Here is a 26,080-nt window from a genome sequence, read left to right as displayed (position 1 = left end):
TCTCTCTCTTTTACTGAAAAGACGCTCGGAAACACGGAATCTATTTGTTAACTATTCAGTCACGTTAGCCATGAATTTAAGCTGCACCGGCATTCATAGTTACTATTTAATTAACAATAGATGATGCCGCATATTCTTTTGGAAGTACTTCCCTAATATACAAAATGAAATTATTTTATGACTGAGAAACCAAATAAATTGGTGACAATGCTTACTATGAGCATGCATAATGCTGTATTTTTTCTGTAGTGGACTTAAGTATTAAAAGCGAAAGTGTCAACTTAGTGAAGGACAAATGACAAAAGATAGTTTAATAGTGTAAAGGAATAATTGTAGCGTTTCCTATTTGTGCTCACCCTTGCCAAATGAACCCAGAACCTCGAAGGTTTTTGGAACCCTTCGAGGAGCTAGGTTTATATGGAAAGGGTACCAACACTGTATTACCAAGATCTAATAAGCAATTCTCCCTCCCACCTGCTTAACATTTCTTTGTTAACCAGTAGAGAGAATTTGGTATATAATAAGCACAATGACAGGGTTCGTACAGGTCTTGGAAAACCTGGAAAGTCATGGAATTTCAAAATTTCATCTTCCAGGCCTGGATAGTCATGAAATTTAGGTGTGGGTTATGGAAAGTCATGGAAAATCTATAGGCTCTCTATGAGTGAAAAGCAATAAGACCCAAAGTTGAAAAGTTAATTGACGAGTCCAAAAATCAGATTTAATTCCATTAGAAATAAACAGAAGCACGCATTGTAAGAGTGTTGGCAAACATTCTTTCACACTGAATTCTTGTCATGGAATCTTTCAAAAGGTCATGGAAAAAGTCATGGAAAGTCATGGAATTTTGACAGGTCAAAAGTGTACGAACCCTGAATAATTGTAAACGATATTAAGGTAGGGGAAGTCAACCTCATGAAAAAGGTGTCAATTAAAATGTTTCGATCAAAATTTTTACCGTAGTTAACTCGCGCTTCCAGAGACTTTGCCATCAGGGACAGAAGCTAAATGCGCAGCTTAAACCACCAAATTAAAATTATAGAAGCAGCCATCGCAGATTTTCAAACACTCTGTGTGCTATAAAAATAACGTTGTTATTGCTTTTAAAGGTTGAACCTTTTAAATGATGTTTTATTGTTGTCTTGAAATGTTTGCGTCTGCGCCACTTTTTGTGTCGTACTCTGTGATTATACATCTAAGCTTTGTAACTTTGTGTTATTGATTAAAAGAAACTGGAGGTCTTGAAGGAGTATACTAGTAGCGTATAAATGTACTGTAGTTTAGGCCTAGTTTATACGTCGCGCTACAGTCGAATTTAATTCAGACGAATTTAATTCAAGGTCCCACAAGTAATTAAATTCGACGGTAGCGCGACGTCTAAAACGAATTAAACTCGTCTGGTAAATTAAATTCGTCCTTGACGTTTTATCCGTCTTGGTAAGACGGATAAAATATCGATAACGCGTCTTCAGTTTTAACGTCGCACTAGCGTCGCGTCGAATGAAATGCATACATTTTCTTAATTTATTTTGGCGAGCCCGCAGCGACCCGGTGGCGAGTTTTTCGAGTGACACCTCTGACCAGAGACACTGCATTTTGGGAAGAGAATTAAATTCGACCGTATTGATTTCGACGCTTAAAACCACGCCACGATTTATGTCGACGGAACGACCAATTTAATGGAATTAAATTCGTCTGAATTAAATTCGACTGTAGCGCGACGTATAAACTAGGCCTAAGCAAGGCGCGTGTTTCTTTTCACATGACGTTATGCAATGCGTGCAATCTCCTTGCCATCTATCTCATATTAGTATAATTTCACAACTGAGCAAAGAGTTTCCAGCAATCTGATTGGTCGAGCGGTTCCTTATATGACGCTATGTAAACCGCTCCACGCGGTTTATATAAAATATTAAAATAAAATGTTAATAAATGTTACTAAAATGTTATGATTTTAGAAATTTCTCTGTTGTTCAGCTCTGAAATTATACTAAAACAATTATTCGCCTCAGGTTCGGTGAATATTGTCGAATAATCCCCTCGACTTCGCCTCGGGGATTATTCGACGGTATTCACGCCTTCGGCGAATAATTGTTAAATAGACAGTGATTAAGCGAGAAGTCTAAGTGTGCGGTTGTAAACAAAACAAAATGAAAAGATTGACCTGTCTTGTTGCTAAGTTTTGAATCTCTACTATATTGATACTGAAACAATTATATTGTTCGTTCTCAATTTCTATCTCGTGAAAGTGGATTTGAGCATCGCTCTCGTCAACTATCGCGTGACAGAAATCTGGAATCTCACGATATGCAATACCTTGTCACATCAGGTATGCTTTATAACCAAAAACTAGGTCATACTGAACACCTGCTTTTGAGAACCCTCGTTATTAAGATAACCAAACGGCAGATGCGAAAGAGTATGTTGTAACGAACGTTGACCGAATATGCCTGCAAATCCACACAGAATTCCCTTTTTCTAATTTTGTTTAGCATTATTTCAGGTAACAGAGGAAGGCTACAGATTTATTTCAAGAGGTTGTAGCACTTTAACAACGATTATTTTGAATCAGCTCCCAGGATTGAGAGATGACTGTATACAGGTATTTTAACTGAACTACATTCGTTGACCACACTGAGAGTCTTCTAATATTATTTGATAATAATTATTAGCATCTAATTATTATTATTATTATTATAATTATTATTATTATATAATTATTATTATTATTATTAATTATTATTTATTATTATTATTATTATTATTATTATTATTATTATTATTATTTGGCATTTGATCGCAATTTTAGCCCGCTAGGTGGGGTGGAAATTATTAAGAAGACAATCTTCAAATTTCAAATGCACGGGAGGGGTGCCCGGGGGATATGTTGATGCTTCATGTTGATCGACGCATCAGCTTCTCTCGAGGTTTTGTTGTAGTCACACTCTTTCGTAGTATTTCTTTTCTCAACTGGTTTCTTTTTTTTCCCTTTCTTTCGCATTTTGCAGGCATTGACATCTGAATGCCGCACATTGAAGAACGTGTCGATCTTGAACTCGCCATTACTTTCGGATGCTGCATTTAAATGCTTAGCATCTTGTAGAAGACTTAACAAGATTAGAGTCGAAGGTGAGTTCAATCTGTCAGTCTAAATCATTTTGTTTAGAGAAATTTCCAATTGAATTGCAGAGTAATCCAGAATAGCATTGATTTTGCTTTTCTTCGTTCATTGATTGGTCAAGAAAACTCGCGCCATCCTCTGAATCAATCAGATGCAAGACTGAACATCAAACGCGATTTGGTCAGTCACTTTTTCCCGTGCTTTAGTGTACCTGTTTTCCTTTGATTTTTGAATAAGTGATCACACCCGCCAATCAAAGTTAAGGCGAAAATAAGGAGCCAATAGGAACAGCAAACTGCCTGATTCGCGGGAAAACGCGGGTGACCAACTGACGTGATTGGTTTTAGTTTTGCATCTGATTGGTTGAACGGGTGGTGTGAGTTTTCTGGACCAATCACAGGGCGAAGTAAAGGAAAACCAAGCAGTGCCAGGTTTCGTTTGACTCAGAATTGGTCTTTTTTCTTCTAAGGAAACAATCGTCTCACTGATGCATCACTCAAAGTGTTGGCCAGGAGCTGTCCGCTGCTCCAACACGTGTACTTTGTTGACTGCCCCAGAATGACTGATCTGGCTCTTAAGGCTTTAGCTACTTCCAAGCATCTCCTCGTGGTCAATGTCGCAGATTGCGTTCGGTAAGAAACTCCAACTGCTGTCTTCATGAAATGTTCTGTAAAAAAGTACTTTTGGAAAGGTGGAAAGATAGAAGAAGAGAGAATTTGGGTTTACTCGGTGTAAGGTTGCGAGAAACTGTGCGGTGCAAGCAAACCTTCTCAATAGGGAGTTTTTTAAGACGCATACGGCAGCCGGAAGTTAAAAGTTCTCATACCTCATAGGCTGGAAGCTGTGAATTTTCCCCGTTTTCTGTCATTAGTTTTTTCCAAAGCTCTGTTGGCCGGTTTCCTTGTTTTCTTGTTTACATCACTCTTAACTTTTGTTTGTTCTAACACCTGGGATGAGCCTTCTGTTAATTTAACGTTTATTTGTTCCCCTAGTGGAGGTTTCCTTTCGCCCTTACACTCCCACGAGTGACCAAGACAGAATTTCTCCTTACAATATGAAGGCAATATCAAGCAGACAAGTGATGAGAATAAAGAAAAATATCAATTAGGGAATTATTAGTTGATACGGTACCAAATTCTCAGAACTCACATCTTAAGAACTGTATGGCAGACAGTAATGAGAATTAATAATGAGTCAAGTCTTGTACGCTCCATTGGTGATATTCTTGGTTGCCTTGTTTGTAAAGCTCTCCAACTGGAGTTCTGTGGTTCTCAGTGTGCTGTTCATATTTCATCAGGATACAAGACACAGGAGTTCGGCAGATCGTCGAAGGCTCGTCAGGCGCTAAACTGAAAGAATTGAATCTAACAAACTGCGTGCGAGTCAGTGACGTTACATTGTTAAGAATTGCCCAACGGTGAGGGTGACAGTAGAGAATTATTCAAGATTATTTCCCAATAGTCCATTTTACAGTTGTGTGCTTGGTTGCCAAGCCTTTGAATGGGAGTGAGGCTAGGGTTGACCTTGTTATGATACAAACCTTGCTGCCTTTCAAATGTAAATCACTTTGTTATCATGCTAAGTAGATACAGGTCTCTATTGCAACAAGGTCACCTTCAGCCTCACTCTGAATCAAAGGCTTGGCAACAAAGTACACAACTGTAAAATGGCCTATTGTCAACGTTTTGTGTAACTTGTATCTATGTATTAGCAAAAAGAATTTTTTTTTTATTCTAAGTTTTGGAGGTCAGTTCTAAAAGCTTTATCATCCATAGGGAGATAATTCCGTCTGTTTCTTTGAAATCATGTGAAATCTGTTTTTACGACGTTTAAATTTCAAACGCTCTGTAAGTCCGTCAGTTCATCTTCACACAAGTGTTTAACTGATGCCAATTTTCCGTTGATTTTCAGATGCCACAATCTTGTGTATGCCAGTTTTTGCTACTGCGAACACGTGACAGACGCCGGGGTAGAATTACTGGGTACCCTCCCATCTCTCATGTCACTGGATTTGTCCGGGTGTAACATTCAGGACCAAGGTGTGGCCGCTCTTGGTAACAACCCGCGCTTTCGTGACATCACGCTCGCTGAATGTCCAAATATTACTGATTTGGGTCTACAGGTGCGTACAGAGAACTCCAGAGAATAGGTTAGGTAGGTAGGCAGTCAGTCAATCATTCAGTCAGTCGCCCAGTCAGTCAGTCAGTTAGTAAATCAGTCGGTCAGTCAGTCAGTTAGTAAATCAGTCGGTCAGTCAGTCAGTTAGTAAATCAGTCGGTCAGCCAGTCAGTTAGTAAATCAGTCGGTCAGCCAGTCAGTTAGTAAATCAGTCAGTCGGTCAGTCAGTCAGTCTATCAGTCGGTCAGTCAGGTAGTCAGTCAATCAGTCACCCAGTCAGTCAGTCACTCAGTCAGTCAGTCATTCACTCAGTCAGTCAGTCAGTCAGTCATTTAGTCGGTCGATCAGTCAATCAGTCAGTCTGTCAGTGAGTCAGTTAGTGAGTCAGTAAGTTAGTCAGTAGGTAAGTCAGTCACTCAGCCACCCACTCGGTCTTCCACTAAGACACTCAGTCGATCAGTGACTCACATAGGCAGTTGATTGGTCAGTCAGTCAGTTAGTCAATCAATCAGTGAGTGAGTCAGTCGTGCAGCATTTCTCTCGTTTAACGCGATAAATAACTGAACTCAAAGGATATCTGTCTTTTTCTCTTTTTACAGAAAATGTGTCAGCAGTGTAGACAATTGGAGAACTTCAATGTTTCCTGTTGCAGGGTACAGAGTACTTAGAACACACTTTTAAACAACTATGACTTCAGAATAAGACTGGTAGCCACTCTTGCTGACTAATTTACTGTGGACACCGTGATTGACATATGTTTCTCTTCCTTTAGGGTTTAACTGATAACGCCATTAAAAACCTCGCCTTCTGTTGTCGATTACTTCGCACGCTGAACCTCGCTGGCTGTAACAAGGTAGGAGAGTAAGACGTTTTATTATAGAGAGATTTAGCACCGCGTTTACGTGAATCGTGAACGGCAAGAGTGATCATTATCCTGATCTAACACCAAATTCTCGTAAATAATTCATAAGGAAATGTGTAGCAGCCATAGGGAGGGAGAATTAACAATTAGGAGAGAATGCGAAACCGAGGATTACCTTAATGTTACTAAAGTAAACTATGGGCTAATCTTGGCTTCTAGTTTGAAATTCTTTAGTTCAGTCTTACATTTGAATAGGTAATCCTTGTAGTTTGAATTACCTACACTGGTTGTTTTGAGATATATGTTCTTGACGGCAGTGACAGATCATAGTTCGATGTATCTGAATATCTATAGTAGTACTCCAAACCTCCAAGAGAGCGTCGTATCTAAAGTAAACTATGAAAAAGCTGAATTTTTTTATACAAGCAAAGTGTTTGACTTATCTTTTGTTTTTTTACGAAGTTGACAGATTCAAGCCTTCAGTATTTATCAGGTGTTTGTCATTATATCGAGGCGCTAGATCTATCCGGCTGTGTTCATATAACGTAAGTACAGACAAGAAAATCATAATTAATGATATAGAAATTTATACCCTTGAATGGTTGTTAGCGGTGTAGGCTCTGAACAGATGTCCCAAAAAATTTTGGCCGAGTGGTTTAAGTGAGCCGGGTGCGCTCTACTCCGCTCTGAGATTGGATAAAAAAAAACTCACGCAACTCTCTTTGCTCTCTGTTTGGATGATAAAACTCACGTGACCCTCAACCAATGAGATTCTTTGCTTAAATCAATCGTGACCTGGTTACTTACGTTTTCCTGCGCTTGGGGCAGTTTTCTTGCTCTTGCTCCTGCTCCGAGTTCCTTTCCGCTCTTTGTAAAATTTACATTCGTTCTGATTTATTGTTGAGATAAGTTTGTTAGGAAGTGGCCAAGTGTTGTACGATGCGTCGCGGATAGTTTCTTCTCCATCAGGCAAATTGGGCGAATCTTGGCTTCTATTTCGAAATTCTGTAGTTCAGTCTTACATTTGAATAGGTAATCCTTGTAGGTTAAACTACCTACACTGGTTGTTTTGAGATATATATTCTTGACGGCAGTGACAGATCATAGTTCGATGTATCTGAATATCTATAGTAGTGCTCCAAACCTCCAAGAGAGCTTAGTATCTAATTTCTCCAGACAATGTGATTATCCCTCAATGAAAAATAAGAATTAAGAGAATAAAGGTTTTGGTCACCAACTTAAGGAAGTCTTGATGTTACACAAATTCTCCTTGCCAGCACAATACGAAATATGCAGAAAACAGTTTGGAGAATATGCATACTGATTAACAATTGGTTCATGCTTTAGCGTGCACTATCGAGTTATGGAGCACGCGGGAGGTTTGGAGAGCACGAAAAAAGCGTAAGAGTTGCCCGAGGCGATAGCCGAGGGCAACTCTAGCTTCTTGAGTGCTCTCCAAACTTCCCACGTGCTCCATAACTCGATAGTGCACAGCTGAAAGCATGAACCAGTTGTTTTAAAACATAGCCGGTGGAATTGTGCATCAAATCCGACGCGAAAAATGGACAACAATATCAGTTGAAGCGAATCGTGACGGCGCTGATGCCGAGTCTCCTTTTCCGTTGTTTTTCTCTTTTTATGCCTCATTTAAGAACTCTAGCCCAAGAGAAAAGGTCGAAACATTGTCTTCGTTTTCGGACTAGTAGGCCGAGTTTCTGTTTGTATCCATTTAAAGTCGCAAAATATATTATTTTTCCCCGCGCTAAAAATGGCCGCTCGCGCGAAAAAAAAAATTTCTGGCGGAGCCATTTGCTGACGCTGTCAGCGTGCACTATCGGGATTTTGAGCACTCTTACGTATATTGAATTTGATTGCGCGGTTCTGCTAGCTATGTTCTAATGTTAGGTTGTAAAGGGTTAACGCCCATTTCAAAACTGCCTCACTCTTCACGGAAGCGACGCAGATCGTAACAAAATTTGTTTTGGTTTCAGAGACAAATCGTTACGGTACTTGAGGAAAGGATGCAAGGGTTTGTCGTCTTTGACGATCCTCTACTGTAGAAATGTTACAAAGTAAGTTTCATGCCTTCCAATCTATCGATATTGTTTTCCAGGTGTTTCAAGATTGTCAAGGTTGATTACGAGCAGTTCCTCCTTTTTGGCGAAGTCCATCTTGTTGTATGTGATTAAAAAAAAAGAAAAGAAAGAAAAGAATGACGTTAGCGCGTGCCACGCAGATCTCCAGGAGTGAGGTGCACGAATCGTGCGCCGTACTCCCAAAGTTCTGCATAGCTGCTCACCCCCCTTCAAAGTCGCGCCCTCGTTGCTCATCTTTTGAAACCCCTCCTCCCCGTCCGCCATCTGAAATAGGCTCAGCCGTGCCTGTATCTGTTGTACAATTTTTGAATTTATCGTTCATTTTACAGCTAGTGTATGTAGTCATTTTCCTTGAAATCACTCATTTCATTATTTAACCCTTCAATACTTCGTGCCCCGAATGTGACTGTATGCTTAATCTTTTGTAGATCTGCTGTTCAGAAGCTTCAAACCAAATGTTCACATGTGCTCCACAGTTCTGACGATCCATCACCAGCTATAGGAAATTAAACGACCACTTACACATATGGCGTCAAGTCCCTTAGAGGCCTACAGTTTTCGCTGGAATTCCTGAGGAATGTGACTGTTGTTTCAAGAGAAGGATAGAGCTCAAAATTTTCATCGTTTTAACCATCTTGTTGAAACGGTGCTTTAGATTGTATATATTGTTGTATATAGGTTTGTTAGAAGTACAATTTTTTATGTTTTAAAATTCACACAACTTTGTATAAGTGTAGAAAGTTAAATTTTATTTCATTGATGTAAAAAAAAAATTGTAAAATACCATCCATGCATTTAAAAAATAAAAAAAAAATGCAATTTAATTTAATTTAAACTCAAGTAGACTCATTTGTTTGCTCTTCAGATAGCTAACGATTTGGCTCAATTTACCAAATTTACTTATACTTCTTTCGAATATGAATATAGTTTATCAAACAACAAACATATGAAATACATATATATGAACTGCGGTTATGAAACGTATATGTGCACGATCCTTCGCAGTAAAGCACTATTTAAGCAATAGTGAAAATCAGACCTGAAAAAAATTCAGGCCTGTACGGGATTCGAACCACTGACCTCTGCGATACTAGTGCAGCGCTCTAGATATAGTTTATATCTGACCACTTGCAGCCCAGAGGCTGAATTACGAGCGCAGTGTAAGGTTGAGAACAGACGTCAGCACATCAGGCGCCTCTGGCAGCCGTTTCAGTCTATCGATCTCACCTTCCCACCCATCCCACCCCAGGGGAGGACATCCATCCCACAGTAATCTCGTGTGAGGGAAATAAACGTCTCCAACCCCAACCCTGCAAGAGACGGGACCTCCATTTATTCGTCCCTCTCCGAGAAGACTAGAATATCTAACCATTTCTTGATGTTATAGAAAGGTAGCAGATTCTTCTCAATTATTTTAAGACCTTGAGTGTTGGTCTGGCCGGTGCTCGAACCCTCGACCTCCCGCACAACAGTCCAGCGCTCTATCCATTGAGCTATCCGGGAGGCGGTAATGCACATCTTTCTCGTATCAATAAGCGTGCTTTTTACGGCTATCCTTACACCAGGGGTGACAGTAACAGAGCGGTTCACCTCTGGTATACTGTACAGAACTGTTGCTCATGGGACACTCGGGATTACCGGTTTATAAAATGCCCCCATGACCAGAAGTATCCCTCCACGGAAGATGACAGATATAAATGTTTGAAGTATCCTAATGAAAACGTTTCTGGATCCACACTGACAGCTTTGTATTGTCTAGTGATTTTTGATTGGACACACAAAACTTGGTTCTTTTTCAACCGAGGAAATCAAAATCAGATGCAACTTTTTGGTTCTTAGGCAGACTAGGTGGGGCTAAGTTAAGTCATCCTGCCTGGGAAAGGGGGGGGGGGTAGGGCTCTGAAGAGACAATTGCATTTTTATTAGGTTTGATGGGGCCATTGAGACGTCTGTTTCTTCCTTGCCTTTGTTAAATCTCTTTGCTCTCTCTATAGCCTGCTTGCAGGTAGCTGTATGTGTTTTCAAGCCCAAGTTTCCATGCTGTGAATATTCAGTTGCCATATTGGATGGGTGGAAGATTTCTAATGAGTGACAAAGCAAGGGGGAGGGGGAGTATAACCAAAAGATCTCTCCTTTCCCCTCCTCCACTCGCTTTGTCACTTGTCCAAAATCTTCTACCTATCCTACATGGCTAATGAATATTCGCTGTGCTGAATCTTGCCCTTGAAAACACAACCGCCTGCAAGCAAGCTATTCTTTCTATGTCCTGCCACTTTCCACAATTTTTATCCTCCATTAGAGGATGTTATTCCCTAACTATGCAAAAAGAAATCAGAGATCATGCATTGTGACATTCCTTTAATTAGTAGCCAATTGCCTTAAATAATTACACAATCCATTACCTCTACAAGCTGTAGAACTTGACTTCACACCTCATTCAATCTTCATAGGTCACTACAGTGATCATGGCTATGTAAATGCTACTTTTTCATGTGCCCTAGTTAAAGGAAGTTTTTCTTAATACTATTCATATGAAGACTTTTTTTCTTGGCATGATCTAAGAAAACATGTGTCAAAAGAAAGAGGGTCTTGGGTATGCAGCCCCCTTCCACATCCACTTCCCATCACACCCTAGGGTTTCTTTTACTTGTCTAACACAAAAATTCTTGCTATAACAGGATTAAATATTGCAAACCAAATAGATGTTTGTTTGCTTGTTTGTGAAAATGTGTCTGTGAAGAGTGCCTTCTGAATCAATGCCTAGAGTTCCCTATCAAAACTTTGTGGATCTGGTGTGAAACTGCGCAACTGTATCTGTAATAAATGGTATGTCATGCCAGTAATTTGAAAAGATACAAAAAAAGGTTCTTGAAAATTGAAAGTTGGATATGGTCTAGATAGAATGAATAAAAATTTTTGTTGTCACTGACTAAAAAACTTTGTGAGGATGTTTCGGTTAAAATACTGTAACCTTCTTCAGCAATAAAATGGCTACGAAAGTAAATGAGTGCTTTAAAAAGAACCACAGAAATGTCACTTGGGATTGCCAAGGGCCTTGTAAATGTCAGGAATGTAAATTTGTTTATTAATGGCATTCGGTTCACAAATTGAATGTCACACTTCTAAAAATAATCTTTTCGACCATAGGGAACCGAATGCCATTAATGAACACATTTACATTCCTGACATTTACAAGGCCCTTGGCAATCCTAAGTGATGTTTCTGTGGCTCTTTTTAAAGCACTCATTTGCGTTGGCAGTCATTTTATTGCTGAAGAAGGTGAATGTAAAATTCTTAATTTAAGTCTTCGCTTTTGAGCACAAATCCTGTGTAATAAATTCCAATATCACAAACTAATCATTCAGTTTCAGTTCTTTGCATATAAGCTGCATATGCTGCCTTTTGATACTGAACTGCTGCCTGAACAGGATCTTCAGCCTGATAGATACCTCTTCCAACTATTATAACATCACTGCCTCGGTTTATAATGACTTCTTCCGGGGTGAGGTACTGTTGGCCAAGCTTATCTCCTCCAGCACTAAGCTGTACCCCTGGGGTCATATGAACAAACTGAGGATCATTGACCAAACATGACAAGCTTATGAAACCTATGACAAAGTCTTTGTGAGCCTTTGCCATGTCTGCCGCAGCCTTGGTGTAGTCACCAGTAGCCAATGTTCCCTTAGAACTCATTTCGCCAATTAGCAGACATGCCCTTCCAAGTGGTGCACCAACTTCTTTGAGGCCATTAATCACACCATCTCCTGGAACTACATGTGCATTAACCAAGTCTGCCCATTCTGCAATACGATACAACCCTTTGGAGTACTGATTCTTCACAGTGGTGCCTATGTCAGCAAATTTCCTATCCTCAAAGACCAAAATGTTGTGCTTTGCAGCAAGCATTTGAAGTGATTTAACAAATTCTGGGGTGAAATCTTCCAGAATGTCAACGTGTGTTTTCACGATGCAAACATAGGGCCCAACCTTGTCAACAAGACTCAAAACTTTATCACAGCTGGTGAAATCAACTGAGACTGCCAGGTTTGATTTCTTGTTGCGTATCACTTCAAATAATTTTTTGGTTACTGAATTAGTAGCAATCTGCGCTCTTGCTTCGAAGCTTAGTTTGCTTCCTGGTTTGGCTGGTACCTTGGCAACTGCTGCCGGCTCAAACTTGTTTCTTGACAGAAACTCCCTTACTTTTCCCGCCATTTCTTGATCAACTCTTCCCTTTGCCAAAAGCACGTCAAGAACTTCGGGGAGCGTTAGAAGACTGTGAAGCGTAACACCCTGAAATTGAAGCATCTCCTTTCCGCCTTGAAAGCGGTCTAACAAAACTATAGCGTCCGAAACGACTAGCTCTACCGAAGCAAGGGCCTCTACTGTTTCAAGGACACTTGAGCCACTTGTGACGACATCTTCGATTACCAGGCATTTGCTCTTCGGATTAAAAACTCCCTCGATCAGCCGCTTCGTTCCGTATGATTTAGCTTCTTTCCTTCTCATCACCATTGGGACATTTTGGCCCACAGAGATAGCAGACGCAATCGGCAAAGCAGTGTAAGGAACGCCACAAATCACAGAAAAATCTGCTCTCGATGAGGTAGCGACATCCCATAGCATACCACTGATCTGCTTCAGAATTTCCGGATATGAGACGATCACACGCAAGTCAACATAAACTGGAGATTGTCTTCCGCTTTTCAAGGTGAAATCGCCAAATTTTATGGCCTGAATATCGTGTAACTTTTCGATCAGACTTTCCTTCTCTCGGACCATGTTGGAACCTGGAGAACATTCACGTGGACTTGGAGTAGCGGTTGCACAATAGAGGAATCGCGGGCTCAGCACCGCCATATTGAAAATGTGCTTTCCTTGCCTTTTGCCGATGCGTTCGTTCGTCCTGGGTTGAGATCGTGTTGTTCGGTAAATAGATCGAAAATGCCTCTTCCTCCAGCTCTTCAAGCTCGTCTTGCAAAGAGAGGGATAATTCAGAAAGGTAAAGTGATCTTAAAGGGTGTGTTTGGGATTTCGATTATGTGAACATCAGTGGAACACTTGCATGTCAAGATAGAACTGTGTTTAATTATATGTGGGAGGGAATTTGATCATTGTAATATTTCACAGCGTTATTGGTTTTATAAATCGCTCTAACTGAAGTAAATTTTTGATTGGAAAGCCGTTGGAAAGTTAATGCACTCTTCGCTTATATGTTGGCTTTCATGTAGTGCAACCTTAAAACAATGACAATAATGGCCGCTTGAAGCGATCTACATGAAAATTCTCCCTGTAGTGTCCATACATTATCCAGCAATAGGTAACGAGAATAATCTAACTTATCAGGTAGAAATTGCAATCTTGATCTAACACCAAATTCTCATAACTTATATACAAGGAAATGTGTGGTAGCTAGAAGGGTGAATTAACTATCAGATCTTAAAGACTACCGTATTTACCCGTGTATAATGCGAACTTATTTTTCCCGAAATGAACACCTAAATTCGAGATGCGTATTATACACGGAATCCTTTGTTTAGGCTGACGCGACATTAGAATAACAAAGACACATAAGCGTGCGATGTAATTGGTCTTTAATTTGAGGGTAAACTAACCTACCAATGACATGTTAACAATTTGGATCCTTGAATAAATTTAACTAAGTATTTAAGCGAACAGCTGATCAACAAAACAGTTACTGTAATCTTGAGCAATCAAACGTAAACATGACTACAAAACTCGCCGGAACCAAGCGTCAAAGTTACACAGTGTCAGATAAGTTACGAATCATCAATTTCGCCGAACAGCATGGAAATCTCGCTGCTGAAAGAGAGTTCGGAGTATCTGAAAGTAATGTTCGCTTATGGCGGAAGAGCAAGGAAAACTTGAAAAAGATGCCTCGGTTGAAACGAGCAAATCGTGGCAAAAAAGCTGCATGGCCAGAACTTGAGGTTGGTCTCCTCGAATGGATCACAGAGAAACGGAACAATGGTCTCGCCATTTTACCATCGCTGGTGAGGCTGAAGGCCCTCGACATGGCAAAGAACGAGAAATATGGGATTCCACAAGGGCAGTTTAAAGCAGGCAACCACTGGTGTCAGCGTTTCATGAAGCGTAATGGCTTGTCTCTTCGCCAAAAGACAACTCTTGCCCAGCGGCTTCCAGATGACTATGAGGAGAAAATCGTGCGATTCCACCGCTACATTATCGATCTTCGCAAAGAGCACAATTATCCTCTTCATGTTATTGCTAACATGGACGAAACGCCACTAACATTTGACATGCCGCCAAATCGAACCATCAACAACTCGGGAGAGAAAATGATCAAGATTCGTACTACGGGTAATGAAAAGAACCGCATTACAGTCGTGTTGACCTGTGCTGGCGATGGAAGCAAACTGAGACCGATGGTAATCTTCAAAAGAAAAACTCTCCCAAAGGTTGCCAACAAGCACGGAGTTGTAATCGCCGCTCAAGAGAAAGGTTGGATGGACGGTGAAGGAATGAAAACATGGATCGACAAAGTTTGGTGTTCGAGGAGAGGTGGCCTGGGGAGAAGAAGAAGCCTGCTTGTTTGTGACGCGTTTGAAGCCCACGTGACCGAAAGAGTGAAAACAGCACTGACACGAGAAAACACGAACTTAGCAGTAATTCCTGGCGGATTAACCTCGATCTTGCAGCCGCTGGATGTCTCTTTAAACAAGCCGTTTAAAGATGGTGTTAGAAAGAGGTGGATGGAGTGGATGGCGGAGGGAATCCATGAATTTACAGCGAGTGGCCGCCAAAAGAAACCATCCGAGGAACTGATCCTTTCGTGGATCGCAGGAGCATGGCAGGACATTCCCGAAGAAATGATTGAATCCTCATTTCTAAAATGCGGGATCACCAACAGCCTTGATGGATCCGAGGACGACCTAGTTTACGAGGCCAACGATGACTGCAACAACGAGCTCGATGACTCGTTTGCAAGAGAACTGTTCCAGTCAGACTCCGAGTCCGAGTTTGAAGGATTTGATATGTGAAAGATGTTGTAACCATCATTTCGTTAGTTTGCCAAGTTAATTGAAATAAATAATGTTATACAATTTTACCTTCTTGTTGAGTAGTTTATTTTTCTTTTTTCTCAAAATTTGGTCTGAAATTGGGATTCGTATTATACACGGGCCCGCATTATACACGGGTAAATACGGTATTTTTCGACATTGACCGCCTGCAAGGACATTTAGAGAGCGTGACGAGAAAGTGTTAAGGGTTAACCATACAACATGCATAGCCTCTTTCTTATAATGATAATAATAATAATAATAATAATGATAATAACAATGATAATAATAATAACAATGATAAATTTTATTTATATAGCGCTCATATCTTAAATTCATGGCGCTTTACAACACTGTACAGGGGACTTTACCAGACTGCTAAGCAGTTTACAATCAAATGAAGGCAAATATAACAGATGCCCCCTCCTCCCAATTCCAGACCACATCACAGTAATCTTGTGAAGTTCTTTAACGTCCCCTGCCTAACCAAATCAACTAATTAATAGATGCAGGAGATGGGACCTCCATCTTTTCATCCCTATCCGAGAAGACTAGAATATCTAACCATTTCTTGATCAATGTTATAGAAAGGTAGCACATTCTTCTCAATTATTTTAAAACCCTGACTGTTGGTCTGGCTGGGGCTCGAACCCTAGACCTCCCGCACAACGGTCCACAGGGAGGTTCAGTAGTTTATCATGATTTTGGTGTGAATCATGGTACTATTCGCAGGAAAATGTAACTTGTTGGTAGTTCAGAGTTAACTTAAGTTAAAAGAGTGACTGGCATTTAATTTCTCCTTACAATATCAGCTGAATCAAGCATGAAGGTTAGGAGAATAAAGGAAATGATCACCGACTAAACAGCAGGGCTGTGTTCTAGCAATCCCCAGTGGCCTCTGGTGCCTTGCTTTTGCCCTTGGGCAACTCAGGAATCTTAATTTTCTCCCAAAAAGCATATGCTGGGCACCCTGGATTTCACAGTTTCAGAGCACTGAGCTCCCTTCAATTATTCTTAGAGCACAGCCTTGAAAGAGGCTCTTTAACAATTATTCTACAAGTGCGCATTGGATATGAGATGATAGATAGCCAATAAGGCACAGAGCGCCGAGTTGGCTATAATCATCTCACATCCAACAAATGCAAGTGGAATCATTGTTTTATTAAAAAAATTGCCCCCAAGATATTAGACAAATCTACTCGACTTTATTTTGTAAAAAGAAACTGGATGTTACAATGTACAGATATTAGATTATGGTATATTAGCTCATATATCATGATAATGGCTAAGCCAATAAAAAGTCATGAATTGCATTATCCAGTGATCCAGTTTTTAATAATGACTGTTATCCAAATTCTCCTACTGATTTAAGAGTGTGAATGGTTAGGTAATAAAACAGTTTTTGCCATACTTTCTTGTTGTTGATACAATGCAGATAAAGATAAAACTGATGAACCAAGTAGAGGAGATGGACCTGTCCAAGGCTGTCCAAACACATCAAACCCATATCACACATGTGTGGAATATTGTGGAAAAAGATATGGTGAAAATGCAATAGCTCCTCAAGTAAAGGTGAGAATTTAAGATTAATGGTTCTTAACCCAGCTGCATTAGTAGAAAAGAGTTTTCAGAGTAGTCATTGACTGTCTTGCTTGATTGGCTAGTGGAAGGTACATAATCCTGAAAATAACTGTTGTCATTGATGGTAACTAATGTTTTAACATACCGGCCTTTTTAAGTTTGACACCTATTTTGGGGAACCTGTATCAAGGGGTTCCCTCTTGATTCTCTGTGGGTGACTGGGCTGGTATGTATGTTAAATGGTGTGGTTTTATTGTAAAAAAAAAAGATTTATTTCCCCTTTCCACGATATCACGAGTTTAAGCTGTGCTTTATAGGTACTTACAGTTGATTGGTAATTATTTCATTGTTTTATCTTGTCAGGATTACAGTGCTGTACCATTACCCGTTGGATGGTACTTGGTACCAGATCCCAATAGGTAGAGCAAATTGAGCGATATTTTCATTTAAAAAAAAAAATTCGATATTAACGTTTCAGATAAGTTGTTAGTTGATTCAACAAATTCATTGCTTTCGTTTGTGAGCCCTTCAAATGAGTTGAGTATGGCTGTTCTGATCCCAGCAGTACTGAAAATAATGAAAAAAAATTACTTAACATTTCTCTTGCTTTGTATGGCTAAACAGCTGCTCCATCGATTTTAAGAAGCAGTAAGGTGACCTGCCTGCAATGGCCTTTGATCTGATTGTTAATTCTCCTCTCTGGTTGCTGTATATTTCCTTGTAAATTAGTTACAAGAATTTGTTATAAGATCAAGACAGTGGCTTCTCCCTGACAAGCTTGTCTGAGTATTTTCAGTACCTTTTTGCTAAACAATGTATGGATATTATTGTGAGAAGTTACATGTTAATCACTTATGGGAGTTTAAAGAGTAAGGACTGAGTAGAAAATTGATTTCTCAAGTCAAGCTCACAAAATCTGAAAAAACCATTATTATTAAAAAAATCAACGGCTTTGGTCCCTTAACCCTTAAACTCCCAGAAGTGATCAACAGGTAAGTTATCCCTATAGTATCTATACATTGTCAAGCAAACAGGTAATGAGAATACTCAGACTTATCAGGTAGAAGTTGGGATTTGATTGAACATCAAATTCTCATTGCCAATTTACAGTGAAATGTGTAGCAGTTACAGGAGAGAATTTACAATCAGATCAGAAAGGGTTATTTAAAAGTATATACTACATTTACTTTATTTAATTACATGACTGACCTCCTTTTAATTATTTTTTATAGTGGTTCCAGGTATTATTGGAACACTCTTACCAATCAAGTGTCATGGCTTCACCCATTAGGTAAGAAAATTGTGTCATTGATTAATATAATCTATCATGAAACGCGATGGTAGAGTTTAGGGATTTCCCTGAGAAACTTGGTAGTTGAACTACCGTTAAGGAACAAAATATTTAGATATGAAAATATCTTTTAATGGAGACTTTCCTTGAATCTCAAAATGATTCATTACATGAAATGTTGGGCTCATCATAAATGTCAGCACATGACAACATGATATGATGAATTTTTGATAATGACTTCTTGTAGCAGATTTTAGCTTCCTTTGTTTGAGTGCAGTACTGATCAGTTAGTGTTAACAATTCAATCTTCACCAGATCCCGAGTCAGAAATAACTCTCCCCTCATCTGTGCTGGACAAACAAAAAGGTACGTGAAATTATCACCTCAAAGTTCAATTTTTTTTTTTTGACAGTTTTCTTTTCTTGTCCAGGAATCAATTTATATTTATTTTGTTGCCAAATGTTTTTGCTCATTTTATATTACTCTGTTTCAATAAAATCACAAATAACTTTCTGGTGACTTGTGGTTTTGAAGGAAAAGCTGTCATTTGTTAGTAAAAGTGTAATTTCTAATCAAGTAAAACAATTTTCAGTTTGTAAGGATGCACTTTGTGCAGTATCGTGATTTAAACCCAACATAATTATGTTGTTTCAGTTTGTTCCATACCTGTGAAGCAAAAATTTCCAGTGCTACTACTATGTTGAATGTTTAGTTTTGTCCAAAGTTTGATAATGCAAATAGGGACTGTGTACAGATTTATGTGTACAGTGTCGGTGTGTGTGCATTCCAGAGTTCTTGTGCAAGGGTGCTAATTACACTGGTTTTGCAAGAAGAAATCTATGCTGTGAAATACTGTTTAACAACCTGATTTGATGACCTTTTTCAGAGGATCAATCAGAAGTTCAAGCCAACAGAGAAATCCTTGCACCACCAGGGGTGGACATAGAACAAGATAAGGAACAAGTATTGAGTATTGGCAAACATCCCAGTCTTATGAAGGTAATAAATGGAAGGTAAACAGATACATCCTTCTGCTTACAATTATTCATTAAAATGTGGTATGTAAACAATACCCCCTTTTATGGCGTGAAAGTGAGCAGGGATTTTTGTGTACAGAAATTATCTGTTCCAAGATGTGCGCAGTTTTCCTAGAGAAAACTTCAAGGAAAACTGTTAGCTTTAAGGAACAGATAATGTCTGCCAACAAATAGAGGGTAAATATTGTGTTTATTATCCTTCAAATATTTTGCAATGAGCATGTAATTGTTGTATATTGGTTCTGAAAAGCCTCAATTGGGTGTGGTTAATTATAACTATTATTGTCATCATCATTATTGTTGTCATCAACATCATCATCGTCAAAGCTGCATTTCATTTGATTTTTATTTTGTTGTTTAGGGTTCACAAAAGCGACAAGAAGCAGCAGTAAAAAGAAAACTTGATAAAGGTACTGAATACAAGAATGACTTTCTCAAGTACTTTTCCAAACTTGTACAAAATGCATGGTGTAATAAGCTTATTCTCTCCTTTTTTAAATTTATTTATCTTTTTTATTTTTCACTCTTGTATGCCCTCTTTCTGTTATTTTCTGTAGATACAAGGGCTGAAAAGCGTAGAAAGTCCGAAGAAGTCGACCCCATGGATCCAGCAGCCTATTCTGATGCTCCAAGGTATTGTTTTGCTCTTACCAGCAGACTAGATGCTTCAATTGTTACAATAATCATTCCATAGCTTCTCTCTCTTTTTTTTTTTTTTTCCAACATGGGTAAAACTACTAACTGCTTATTTTCCACAGAGGAACATGGGCAACAGGGTTACTCAAGAAGGGAGAAGCAAAGACAGGTGTAGATACAACTGCTAATGGACCATTGTTCCAAATGAGACCATATCCCAGTCCTGGAGCAGTGCTCAGAGCAAATCAGCAACTATCACAGAAAAGTGCTGTGGAGACATCTGAGTAAACTTCAGTGAAAGTGCTTCACAGCTGAACTATTTCCTTTTTTAATGGAGTCGTGTCACACATTTTCAAAGAAGAAAATTTTGTTTTATGACTCTGTAGAAGATTAGTGTTTTGTGAAAGCACGGCTTGGTAGCTTTTATTCGGTAGGTCATACACTAGGTTTTTTAACAAAAGAGCTCAAAGCAAGAACTACATGTAACAGTATTATAAATAGTACCACAACAAAGAACTGGCCCAGTAGCTTTTTGAAGAATGACAAACAGAGGTTTTCACCAAATGGCACAAAGTCAGAAAATTTGAATAACCGTGGGTAAGCTGTTTAAGCATGGCCTAGAGATGGGAAGAGATGAATCTTAAAGTCTTTCTCGTGAGAGCAAAAAAGATGCAGTCACATATACTGTGAATGTTTCCAGTGTTTTTCAGCATCAATTCATTAAATAATATAGTTGGTTATATGGACTCTTGGTTTCATCTGTCTGTATAGTACATGCAATATATTGCATGAAACCAGTAGTTTCAACATGAACATTGCTTCACTCTTGCTATTCAGTGGTTTAGAGATAAACAATTTTTTGAATAAATCTTTTATTTAAGAATGTCCCTAAAAAACTGTGAGATGTTGAAATGTGTGTCGCTTGTCTTTATTTCCAAATTAAGAAATAAAGAGAACTTGTTAAACTATGGATGTTGTTTTTTGTAGTTAGTTAGCCCTTTTTGTGAATCTATGCACATAAGGCCTCATACAGAGAACATCATTGATTTCTGTTGGTTACCAGTTGGTCAAGAGGAGTTACACCCAATTCTAGCCTCCGTCTGTCATTTTCCTTTCTATGGCTCTCCTACAAGTTTATTTGGGGCTCGAAGGAGAAAGGATGGAAGAGATTTTTCAAATTACTTCCTCTTAAGTCAAGTTAAGTTAATCATACAACAATATTTGCAGTAGGAAAGTAGTTCCTACATGATTGTTGAACGAAGTCAGAAACAAAATTTGGTCAGTTTTCGGGTCACGCAGTTTCTTCATTTTTTTTTCTTTTTCCGTTCACTTAATTTACCAACGAAGGGATTCATGGGTAAATTAATTTTTTTCAGCGTGAGATCTGGTGTTTAGTTTACAATCGGCCCAACTGTCGATCTGAAGTTCTTCTTCGAAAACTTCAAAAATGTCATCCAAACTTAATACATAATACTACATAATGCCTTAAAGAAGTCCTTTCTGTCATGTCTGGCTTAAAAAAATTATTCAAGAAGAAGAGTCCAAGTGCGAAGAACACCCTGTCAACGGAAGACCTTAGTGATGCCGCCAGCATTGCTTCGGGTTACTCGATCCCTAAAGACAAGGATTTACCAAAGCTCCATAAAGCTGTTTGGAACGGAGATTTCACTAAAGTGAAACAGCTTGCAAAGAAAGGAGACGTCAACCAACTTGACAAGGAAAACAGGTAACTATGAGGAGGATTGGTTTACAGGTAATAAGCGATAGTAAATTTCCTCCAAGTCGCGGTAAAGATGGTGTCGTTTCTTTGGTAACTCGTTTAGCGTCCTCTGGCTTTCATCCCAAATGGTTAATTACACACCATCTAGCCTACTTTCTTTGTATTCAGTAAATCGCTCAACGGAAATAACTTTTTGAAAAGTTCTATTTCGTAATATTATGCTGCAAAAAAAAGAAGATCATTTTCTCAATAACTAAATTATTACTATATACTCGTATTTTAATATACACAAAGTATGTGTTAATGGTTTGCGTTTGTTTTGTTCGAGATAATTGAAATATTTTATCGTGGTCGTCATTGATTGTTGTAATTGGGCTTAGTAACACCATGATAAATCGATTTACACAGCTGGCGACCACAAGAAATGACTTTCAGATCTTTGAAGAAAAAAAAAAATATGTTCCTCACTTCTGAAATATTTTAATAAAAACTGTCTTAGTAACTACAGACCCCACTGAATTTTATATTATAATGAATTTCTTTGATTTTGTTTTGACTGAAACATTATTTAGTTAATATCAATTAACTCACATCCCTATTCATGTTGCGTTTTTGACGTTTCACCATTGTGAAGAGGTTGGGGTAAATTTAATTTTCCCAACCGAAAAGATGCAGAGGAATAATTTTCTTGAAGGAGTGCCATATTCAGTGAGATAGCCATGATCACTGCTAAATTTCTTGATGTTGCCAAGGTGGAATTGAGGTGAAACTATTTCAACCCTATAAAGAGCCAATTTTAATGATATTTTATGGTCTAAAATTTAGCCAATGTAGTTATAAATCAATTTTGAGTGACAAATTGCTATTTTAAATGTCTTGCCAATTTTTTTTTGGTTAGAACTGCTCTTCATCTCGCCTGCTCTCAAGGTAAAGAGGACATTGTAAAGTTTCTCTTGGCCAATAATGCCAAGACAAATCTCTGTGACAATTATGGAAGAACACCACTTATGAAGGTGAGAACCATGATGATTGTTAAGTCACACATTGCATTTGCTCATGAGTGTCTATTGCATTTGCTCATGAGTGTCTATTGCATTTGCTCATGAGTGTCTATTGCATTTGCTCATGAGTGTCTATTGCATTTGCTCATGAGTGTCTATTGCATTTGCTCATGAGTGTCTATTGCATTTGCTCATGAGTGTCTATTGCATTTGCTCATGGTGTCTATTGCATTTGCTCATGAGTGTCTATTGCATTTGCTTGTGGAGTGTCTACAGTCCTGGGTACTTATATAATTAACTCCCAGAAGTGATTAACATGTAACTTCTCCCTATAATATCCATACATTTTCCAGCAAACAGGTAATGAGAATACCCAAACTTATCAGGTGTAGGTTGTTAATTCTTGATCTAACACTAAATTCTCACAACTAACTTACAAGGAAATATATGGTAGCTAGAGGGAGAATTTACAATCAGATCTTGGGAGTTACAGAGTTAACTGAGCTAGGTCAGGCTGGACAGGAAAATATTTGGTCTGTGTTACCTGACAAGTTCATGTTTAGTCCATCTTTCATAAATCACAAATCACTTTACTTGTACTCAATGGAACAGTCTTCAAGTGGCTGATAAAGTTAATTGCATTGTTCCTTGGGAAACATCTTCATTTATTATGGCTACAAAACTTCCTCTGGATAAGCTATGTTCTTATACTGAAAAGGATGGTGATCTTCTAAGATGGAAAATCTTAGTAAGATCTTAATAAGATTTCTACCTGGGTGAGAGCTGAATATGTTCCCATGCCACCCAACCTAGGCGTATTTTTATTATTCTTCCAGTTCTTGTGTGGAATTAGGCCTCACGATTCTTTTATTCTGCTCTGTTCAAACCATTGCACACAGCCCATAATTATTGTTGTCAACAACCTCTTCGTCATAATCCTCGCCATGGTTAATGGGTCTACATTTTGAATTTTCGGTAACAGGTAGTTGAATGCCAGTTCCTAGAGTGTGTTAAAATTTTGCTGGAACATGGAGCCCAAGCTGATGTCATAGACGTTAACAACAGCACACCACTACATCTTTCAGCAGCCAATGGTGACGTTGACATAGCAGTGCTTTTGTTAGAGAGAGAAGCAAAGGTTGATGCGAAAGATAAGGTACAGTAGGGATGCTGCAGTGGTCAGTCCAGAGATCTCGAATCTCTAGGGATATGATTAAATTCTGTTTTAGAATAGTCATTGAATGGATTTGAAATATTTGGGCTTAATTAAATACTTTTTTAGGTGATGCACAAGTTTCCTTTCTGGAACACAACCAAGATTAGAAGATAGAATTAGTTACTAGCAGAAGTTAATCTAATTTAATTTAATTTTATTTTAATTTAATTTTAACTTAATATTAATTTTAATTTTAATTTAATTTAATTTAATTTATTAGATTCACTGACAGGCAGGGACACTGCAACAGCTTGCGCCAATTACTACGGGCCCAGTTAACCCACTCATCCCACCCCAGGGGAGGACCTCCATCACACAGTAATCTCATGCATGGGAAATTAATGTCTCCTACCCCTAACCCTGCAGGAGACAGGGCCTCCAGTTTCTTAGTCCTTATCCAAGAAGACTAGAATATCTATCCATTTCTTGATATTATAGGAAGGTAGCAAATTCTCCTCACTTATTTTAAGACCACGAGTATTGGTCCGGCCGGGGCTCGAACCCTCGACCTCCCGCACAACACAATCCAGCGCTCTAATCAATTGAGCTAACCGGGGGGCTAATCTTTTGGGCTTAAGTTCACAATTGTTGGAAGTTGAAGGTATTTAGGCTCAGGATAAACTCCTGAGCTAGGTTTTTCAATTGAAAGCTGGGTTAAGATAATCCAGGATGAGTGTATGATCTGATTTCAGATCTGAAAGCTTAAAACAAAAATTCAGCATGTTCTTTTCGTCTTCATTTTGGCAAGTGGATGCAGCTCTAAAAAGAGTAGAAAATTAATCTGAAAAGGCTTTTGAACAAAGGAATAAAGAAACCTCAGTCTGTTAAAATCTAACCCTGGGTTAGCACTTATCGGCCTTCAAACAACTCAGGGCCCTACACATATGCCGTGAGGTTTAAATGAGACACTACTTTTACTAGTTATAGTGTTTCTATAATTGTTATATTATTTAGCTCGTCAGCTGTTTTGTTCTATATTTTATTTTCTCCTCATCTTTTCTATTTTTCAGGAAGGTTTTACTCCTCTACATGTGTCAGCCTCACTTGGAAATCTGGATTTTGTAAATTTTTTGATTAATGAAGGAGCACAGATCGACCAAGTTGATGCTCACGGCAGGTAAATCAACTGTGCTCGGATGTAAAAGTCTTAAAATAACTTTCCCAGGCTCTGTGTACTACAGAGGCCAATAGTCCATTTTGTTGATTGCAATACATCATAGTATTGCCCTACCAGTACAGTATCAGGTTAAGTTATCATGATATAATGGTAGGACCATGTGCTCTAGTTCGTTGTTGATGTTTCATTTTCATTTTTTTGTCTTGTTTCCATTAGGTCTACAAATTTTTCAAACCAGATCTTATGCTTAAAACCAAACTAAACCAGATTTTCTAGTCAGATCATGATTTTGATGGGATCAAATGAAACCACAACCTCGTTCCCAGGGTCTCATCTTCCTGCCCCCTGGAGTGAGCATCACTTCAAATCAAACACTTGGCAACTTAAGCGTATAACGTTAATTAAAAACAGCTCTTTCTCCAAGTTCAAATTTCTCAACAATACCTATTTGCAACTTAAGATAATGGTACCATAGAAAAATCAGTGTTCTCCTAAAGAGAAAAAAAATGAAATAACCATGAGTTAATGTTGTTCTGAAGTCGTTTTCAGCTGAAAATTTTTGAAAAGGGATTTTAAAGAAAATGTTGTTAAAAGCCTTTTAGGTGTAACTGCAATGTACAACTTTTAATGTCATCATAGTTGTCATCATCATTATCAGACAGACAGACATCTATATTTATACAGGATAGCCCCTTCAGTGTAGTAAACACTGGTATCAACGGGGGTCCTGTTAACCACCCATCCCACCCCAGGGGAGGACATCCATCACACAGTAATCTCGTGCGTGGGAAATTAACGTCTCCTGCCCCTAACCCTGCAGGAGACGGGACCTCCATTTACTCGTCCCTATCCGAGAAGACTAGAATATCTAACCATTTCTTGATGTTATAGAAAGGTAGCATATTCTTCTCAATTATTTTAAGTCCCTTTGTTTCATCATTATCATTTTGCATGATGAAACGATGTTTGTTTTGCATGGTAGGACTCCACTGATGTCAGCCTCAAGTGAGGGTCACATGAGTATTGTCAGACTTTTCCTTCGACAAAATGCAAACACAGAACTGAAAGATTCCCAAGGTTGGAAGGCATCAGATCATGCAGTCATTCATGGACACCACAGGTTAGACAAGCATGCTGCCCTTTACACAGGGATACCAATCTCTTTAATTAATTGAGATTTTACTGAATCTTGTGAATGGTACCTGATTGGCTGGCCATAACTGTTTTGGTGGCCATGGTGA

The 26,080-nt window shown here is 38.8% G+C and overlaps 4 protein-coding genes across 7 annotated transcripts in view; 3 read left to right on the top strand and 1 right to left on the bottom strand.

Moving 5' to 3' along the window:
* Positions 1-9,037, top strand: part of LOC111340886 (F-box and leucine-rich repeat protein 13) — a 28,703-nt gene extending 19,666 nt beyond the window's left edge. For both annotated transcript variants that reach the window (XM_088761719.1, XM_088761720.1), the window contains 10 exons: positions 2,504-2,602; positions 3,009-3,129; positions 3,591-3,753; positions 4,419-4,538; positions 5,033-5,243; positions 5,839-5,892; positions 6,012-6,092; positions 6,564-6,646; positions 8,093-8,173; positions 8,626-9,037. In XM_088761719.1, coding sequence (XP_088617845.1) covers positions 2,504-2,602; positions 3,009-3,129; positions 3,591-3,753; positions 4,419-4,538; positions 5,033-5,243; positions 5,839-5,892; positions 6,012-6,092; positions 6,564-6,646; positions 8,093-8,173; positions 8,626-8,707 — 1,095 coding nt within the window. In that variant the 3' untranslated portion in view covers positions 8,708-9,037. The remainder of the gene's footprint in view (positions 1-2,503; positions 2,603-3,008; positions 3,130-3,590; positions 3,754-4,418; positions 4,539-5,032; positions 5,244-5,838; positions 5,893-6,011; positions 6,093-6,563; positions 6,647-8,092; positions 8,174-8,625) is intronic.
* Positions 9,038-10,540: 1,503 nt separating this feature from the next.
* LOC111340904 (uridine 5'-monophosphate synthase) lies at positions 10,541-13,007 on the bottom strand. Its single transcript, XM_022947824.2, has one exon. It carries the CDS (start codon positions 12,977-12,979, stop codon positions 11,555-11,557), a length of 1,425 nt encoding a protein of 474 aa, XP_022803559.2. The 5' UTR covers positions 12,980-13,007; the 3' UTR covers positions 10,541-11,554.
* A 31-nt stretch (positions 13,008-13,038) lies between these two features.
* On the top strand, positions 13,039-20,753 carry LOC111340905 (polyglutamine-binding protein 1). Its single transcript, XM_022947826.2, has 9 exons — positions 13,039-13,199; positions 16,676-16,812; positions 17,185-17,240; positions 18,054-18,112; positions 18,428-18,478; positions 18,999-19,111; positions 19,511-19,559; positions 19,707-19,782; positions 19,908-20,753. The coding sequence occupies exons 1-9, from the start codon at positions 13,142-13,144 to the stop codon at positions 20,071-20,073; spliced, it is 765 nt and encodes a 254-aa protein (XP_022803561.2). The 5' UTR covers positions 13,039-13,141; the 3' UTR covers positions 20,074-20,753.
* Positions 20,754-21,169: 416 nt separating this feature from the next.
* Positions 21,170-26,080, top strand: part of LOC111340889 (uncharacterized) — a 57,134-nt gene continuing 52,223 nt past the window's right edge. For all 3 annotated transcript variants that reach the window (XM_088761717.1, XM_088761716.1, XM_088761715.1), the window contains exons 1-5: positions 21,170-21,511; positions 22,404-22,518; positions 23,489-23,662; positions 24,733-24,839; positions 25,822-25,959. In XM_088761717.1, the coding sequence (XP_088617843.1) occupies positions 21,291-21,511; positions 22,404-22,518; positions 23,489-23,662; positions 24,733-24,839; positions 25,822-25,959 (755 nt within the window). In that variant the 5' untranslated portion in view covers positions 21,170-21,290. The remainder of the gene's footprint in view (positions 21,512-22,403; positions 22,519-23,488; positions 23,663-24,732; positions 24,840-25,821; positions 25,960-26,080) is intronic.

This window comes from Stylophora pistillata, chromosome 5 (genome assembly GCF_964205215.1).
Source record: "Stylophora pistillata chromosome 5, jaStyPist1.2, whole genome shotgun sequence".
NCBI lineage: Eukaryota > Metazoa > Cnidaria > Anthozoa > Scleractinia > Pocilloporidae > Stylophora > Stylophora pistillata.
Note: the sequence above shows the minus strand (reverse complement) of the source record. Positions and strands in the feature narration are given on the sequence as shown.